This window comes from Alosa pseudoharengus, unplaced genomic scaffold, assembly GCF_046254945.1.
Source record: "Alosa pseudoharengus isolate Yale_2024_CS ecotype anadromous, Long Island Sound unplaced genomic scaffold, YU_APseudo_1.1 YU_APseudo_1.1_scf_15, whole genome shotgun sequence".
NCBI lineage: Eukaryota > Metazoa > Chordata > Actinopteri > Clupeiformes > Clupeidae > Alosa > Alosa pseudoharengus.
Window position 1 is genome coordinate 11,369,266 of NW_027468620.1, and position 6,427 is coordinate 11,375,692.

General features: G+C 40.1%; 1 protein-coding gene across 3 annotated transcripts in view; it reads left to right on the forward strand.

Annotated features, from left to right (window-relative positions):
- Window positions 1–5,012, forward strand: part of rassf4a (Ras association domain family member 4a) — a 47,920-nt gene extending 42,908 nt beyond the window's left edge. For 2 of the 3 annotated variants that reach the window (XM_076285525.1, XM_076285526.1), the window contains 6 exons: window positions 630–802; window positions 1,053–1,154; window positions 1,410–1,461; window positions 1,866–1,987; window positions 2,573–2,670; window positions 4,506–5,012. In XM_076285525.1, the coding sequence (XP_076141640.1) occupies window positions 630–802; window positions 1,053–1,154; window positions 1,410–1,461; window positions 1,866–1,987; window positions 2,573–2,670; window positions 4,506–4,575 (617 nt within the window). In that variant the 3' untranslated portion in view covers window positions 4,576–5,012. The remainder of the gene's footprint in view (window positions 1–629; window positions 803–1,052; window positions 1,155–1,409; window positions 1,462–1,865; window positions 1,988–2,572; window positions 2,671–4,505) is intronic. The other variant, XM_076285527.1, reaches the window with a different exon arrangement.
- Window positions 5,013–6,427: the final 1,415 nt, after the last annotated feature.

Below are 6,427 nucleotides of genomic sequence, written 5' to 3' on the forward strand. Positions count from 1 at the left end.
TTGCGTTCAAGTTCGGCACTTAATGTCTATAATGTTCTAGTGAGATACTTCAATAATGTTCCAGTTAGACAATGTTATGCACCTGTGGACATCTATAATGGCCAACATAATCGTCAACAGAGGTCACCAAACCGAATGAGATAGAGCCAAAGGGTTTTCATCCACAAAGTCGATACTTTCATATAACAAGACACCTCCAAGCCTTGACTAGACACCAACAAAACACCTCCTTGTCACCACACATTGATCTTAAATGTAAAAGTTTAGTCCAGTTTAGTCTAAAGGTTTAGTCCCAAAACCGTTATGTGCTAGCTGTGTCAGATTTTGTGAGTAAGCTACTTAGTCCATAAAGAATAACGGAAGTGCATGCATAGCTAACTGAAGTGAGTACATTCTGTAGCTGATGAGGGATAGCTGAAGGGAGCATGTAGCTGATGTTGGAACCTGTGTCCTCTGTAGCCTCTTTAGATACGTAAATAGATAGATAGACAGATAGATATACTTTATTGCCAAACAACATGTTGGTGGTAATTGAAGTGAGAACAAGTAGTGGTTTTGGATGAGGGGTCTTTGATTATTCTTCTGATTATTTAGAGGAGCATAGATAGCTCATGCTCTGTCCTCTCTAGCCTCTTTAGATGGGGCGGCTCCAGAGGAAGAGGAGATCCCTCAGCTCCTTAGGACGCAGAGTGACGCCAGCTTCATGTCCATCCAGCGGCGAACACAGCTACGCAGCGCCGGTGACCTGCAACGCATACGCAGACACCGCTTCTCAATCAACGGACACTTCTACAATCACAAGGTCAGCCAGTGGCATGGTAGCAGTGTTAGCCTACAGTTAACTCACTCTGATGGTGGTTTCAGCTAGCAACCCACTGTAGTGCTACCGGCTGACATGAACCATACTGTAAGTCCAGAATGCTAATGTTATTTGCCCACCAACAAGAACATTTAGTCTAACACAGGTTTGACCTTATGATTCTATAGGCTAAGTGATTCTATAGGGTTTTTCAATTGGTCTATGCATTAACTTTCTGGTTTTCACCCTGTAGACCTCAGTGTTCACGCCAGCCTATGGCTCCATCACCAACGTACGCATCAATAGCACCATGACAACACAGCAGGTGCTTAATCTACTTCTCAACAAGTTCCGCGTGAGTTCCCATTTCCCACCCACAGTAGTGATTCTGAGATGCAGCGGCGTGTGAGTGTTAGACTGCATGACATTGGTGAAGTGTGTTACAATGATGTTTGATAAATACCACGTAAACTGAATATTTACTGCGTGCGCTTTCTGCGGGTTGGCCATGGCGCTGATAACGCTACGTTCGCAAATGTATACATCTGGCCCTGAGTGTGTTGGGCTGCCGTTTGAGTTTCTGAACTGCCGTGACTGTTCTTCTTGGCAGGTGGAGAACAAGGCAGAGGAATTCGCTCTGTATGTGGTGCACGAGTCAGGTGGTACGTATGGCTGTGTGTGTGTGTGTGTGCATGAGTCAGGTAGTATGTATGGCTGTGTGGCTTCACCCTACTTCGCTGTGCCCAACCACATGCAACCACTTATCTGTATAATTCATTCTATAGTACCTTGTGGTAAAAACCTGTTTCTGTGGTACCTGGTGTCAGGTGGTATGTGTCTCTCCACTGTACCTGAAGTCAGGTGATATGTGTCTCTGTGCTACCTGGTGTCAGGTGGTGTGTGTCTTTGACCTCATCCGATAGTCCTACCTGCTCCACTGTCACACCAAACACATCTGTTCATAGCGGTTTGTAGTCTACACATGAGATTGTATGTGTGTAGAACTATATTTGTGTGTGTGTGTATGTGTGTGCATTCATGTGTGTGTGTGTGTGAGCATTCTCAGAGAGGACAAAGTTAAAGGACTCAGAGTTTCCTCTGGTGTTTCGAGTACTCCACGGCCCTTGTGAGAAAATCGCCAAGATATTCATCATGGAAACAGATCTGGGAGAGGAAGTAACGTATGATGTAAGTTTTCCAACCACACACACCTTAGGGAAAGATTGACACACCAGGACCAACCACACACTCCAGGAATCCCCCATTTGTATGTGTGTGTGTTTTTTTTATATTTAGGTGTTTGAATCTTAGATGTGTGTAAGTGTGCCTGTGTGAATGTAATGTGCACCCATCTGAGTTTGTGTGTGTATGTGTGAGTTCATGTGCGTGTGAATTTGCAGGAATGTTTGAATCCCAGGTGTGTATTTGTGTGCATGTGTGTCTGTGTAAATGTGCACTGATTTGAGTGTGTGTGTGTGTGTGTGGTTTATGATTATCTCCCCAAACAGAGATAAATTATAAATTGGTGTGTTGTGTTGTCTAATTTTAGCCTTTAGTGGCTAGTTGGCTTTCCTGTGGCCGTGACATAACAATAGAGCCAGTAGTACAGCTGGCTTATTCCTATCTCAGGCAATTCTGTGTGTGTGTTTGTGTGTGTGTGCTTATTCCTAGCTAAGGCTATTTTCGCACCAACAATTAATTATGCTGGGGGTCACAGTATTTGTCTTTTGCCTATTACTGCACTGCACTGAGCCTGCATGCTGTTTCTCCTAGGTTGCTCAGTATATCAACTTTGAGCTGCCACTCCTAGACAGCTTTGTCAAAAAACTTAAGGAAGAGGAGGAGAGGGAAATCTCAAAACTCACTAAGAAGTAGGTGTGTGTGTGTGTGCAGGTAACATAGTGAAAGTGAAAGTTTAAAATGTCCTTTACATCACTTAAAATACAAGCTAAGCAAAGCACAAATCAGTTGACATTTTTAAAATCAGTCAACATATGTGGCTAGAGAGTAAGATTTTCTTAAACAACAATTTTTAGTTGTTAGTCACATGGGTTAGGGGTTTGTTTGAATTTCCATTAGAATAACTCTAGAATATGGGTCAGGAATGTCAAATCAATATAGTATTTAATGCACACATAGGCCTGGCTCTAATACATGGTCAAAAGAAAAATCATGATTGGATGCTCATCTTGGTCTAGTATTGCCATTGTGTAGAATGTAGAACTACATTTCATGACATTTTTACTATGGGATTTTCGATAGGAATAATACATCTGTTTTAAGTCTTCACCCAAACTCAATCTCTGATACTTTCATCCTCCCTTTGACATACACACATACAAACACAAATCCACAAAAGCCATTTTGAAATATACAGTAATAAAGTGCTATTCTGTGTAGATCCATTTTATATGTATACAGGGTTTTCAAATCTCACATTTACACCAAAACTGTGCATCTCTGACATTTTGTGACCCCCTCTCTTACTCAGACCCCCCCCCCCGCCCCCCCCCCACACACACACACACACAAACAAATATACACCAACTTAAACATACTCTCACACACATATAAACACACACACACACACTAAAAACCCACCATTGAATTCACATTATATTGCATTACATCATGAAACCTGTACAATAGATATCTTACAAGTGACTCAATTTCAACAAATATGTCTCTTAACTTTTGGGTGTTGTTGTGTGAAAGGGATGATGATACAAAGTTTCAGAAATGTTGATCTGTGATGAACCTATAAAATCCCCAAAAACTAGAAAATACAAATGTGTTAAAACGCAATCAATTCTCATCAAATTTCCCCAAAACCATGTAGGAAAATCTTTTTTTTAATCACTTGATACTTGAGAGCCTGTGTCATCCGTAAGTGCATGTGATCATAGGAATCTGCATTTCCACTTGTGTTTTTAGGAATAGTGAAAAATAAGTAACCCCATGTAACTAACAACTAAATATAGCATGGTAACATAAATGCTTATATCTCAGAAACTACAAGGAATTACATCAAATGCCTGGTACAATTGGACTCAAGAGAAGTTGAGGTTTTAATATGTGTGGTACTTTAATATGAATCTGATATGTATCATGTCAAATTATTGTTATTGTAATGAATCTTTTAGTTTTTTCCAAAAACACAACTTTGACTTCCAATTATGGCATGATAAATATGTGCAACCACATTTTTTTTAGTTGTGTCATGTGTAACCACTTGTCCTAAGAGGTATCACAACAAATATCAAGTTGCTGCCTCTTATAGAACTTAATATGTGGGCCTTTTCCTTAAACAACTATTTTTAGTTATTAGTCATTAATGGATTAAAGTGTTAATGTGTACGTCACCATCACAACCATACCTCCTATCTTCAACAACTAAGCATGTAATGGTAGACAGGAGCAGCATCTGCAGCCTAAACCCAGATGTTTACCCCACACAGGACATCATTATAAATATAATTTACCTTATATCAGATAAGTGTGTGTTATCATTAGTCAGTTTCATTTACTTCTGTTTTCTCACTTGAAATTATCAACATTATTCCAGTTGCAGATCATTTTACACAGTACCTTTTTACCCTAGGAGATTCCTTGAATTCTTACATGTAATGAATGTCTGTCTTTCCCTCCCCCCCCCCCCCAACACACACACACACACACACACACACACACACAATTACACACACAGATACAGCGCTCTGAAGGCCACGATCCAGAGACAACTTGAAGATGCTGTTGAGACAGCAGACAACATGTGACACAGAACACACACACTGTCAAGTGTGTGTGTGAAAGTATGAAGAATATTTACCAGGAGATGAGAGAGAAAGAAAGAAAGACAGAAAGAAAGTAAGAAAGAAGGAAAGAAAGAAAGAGAGAAAGAAAGAAAAATGAAAGAAAAAATGAAAGAAAGAAAGGCCAAAGCCAAGCTCACTATAAGAAACTCAGGACTAAATAATACACACACACACACACAAACACAGAGAGAGAGAGAGAGAGAGAGAGAGAGAGAGACTTAAACATATCATTCACTTATGTACTGCTGATGTGAACAGATACATATCATGTAAGCTAGCAATTTCAGTCTAGAAGCTCCAGCTTAGTACCACCCATTTATAAAGAATGTTACATAAATTCCACTTTTTCAGTCCTTTCTATATGGTATTTCTTGAAATAAATATATTGATTTATTACATTGACTGGTTCAGATCTTGCTTTACAAATGAAATGTCGGATCCCGAGGCAAGAGCATTTCTAGATTGGTCTGGAATGTTTAGCTGAGCATTGTGGTAGAAGGAGAATACTCCAATGTACCATTGAATGTTCAGTACATTCAATATACATACAGTATAAATTTTATTGTTACAATGTCACAGCCCACCACTACAAACAGCAATGTAGCCAAACGTCAAAATAACAGAGGTCCAATGCAAAGAGGATACAAGCTAGTGTGGTCTTGTGATATGGGCTCTTAAAATAGCCCTGTTGAGTTGATGTCTCCCCTGCGTCGAGTACAGAAAGTGTTGACCGGGCTTTTCTGTGCCTCGATGGCGGATAGCAGGTCATGTGACAAGCTGAGTGAGGCGCTCTTTTCTTGTGGTCCCACGCTACTTTGCTGCAGCGTATTGTTGCCTTTGTTTGCACGTAGAGACACAATCATGGGCCACTTCCTGCGACTGCTGGACGAGGGTCAGATGAGCTTGTGCTGTTGTACTGGTGACCAGCCGCTGAATCCCTTTCCCACGGATACGACCAGGAGCCCGCAGACGAAACTGCCCACTCTCTCTTTTAATGTCTTTTAATTATTCTACTTTATATACTATTTTAACTATTGTTCTTTATGCTTTTATTTACTACCTCAACACATTCACTCTCCTACAGACATCAACCCCCAGGCTACAGGCTACATGAACACACACACGTTCCAATACCTCAATACACACCCTCACATACAACAACAACAATAATAATAATAAATATAACCGCAAGCGGTGATTTACGGGGTCCGAGCAAAACGAACATGATGGCATAGCTTTTTAGTTTTACATATGCTTTGATTGTTTGGGCACAATTGTTCAAAAGAAACGTGATCGGATTTCGGTTATCGGATTTCAGTTACCGGATTTCAGCTATCGGATTGGATCAAATCTTGAAAATGGGTTGTTCAAAGGGAAACAAGGATCCTGAAATTGGATTAGATCACATAATCTATTCTTGGTTTTGATCTGGATAAAACCTTCACTTTGTGTCGTTCAAAACTTTTGAGTTGGATTGGAATAAATTTGATGCATAAAATTAGGATTACCCTGTGCTGTAACATTATAGTGTGCTAACCTCCACAACCCAACAGAATTCTAACAATACTTGATTCTACAGGACTATTTATTTGTTGTGGATAAGATGAAGGGTTTGATAATGGAAGGCAGTGTTTCCCACAGAATTGAATTGTATTTGTGGTGGTGGGTTCTGTGTCGGAGTCAATAAGATAAACAGCGTATAATTATACAGTTATACTTGCCTTGCACTACAAGTCCATATTGACAAGTAGCTGTAATGCTGTAATGTTATAGTGTGCTAACCTCCACAACCCAACAGCATTCTATTCTAGTA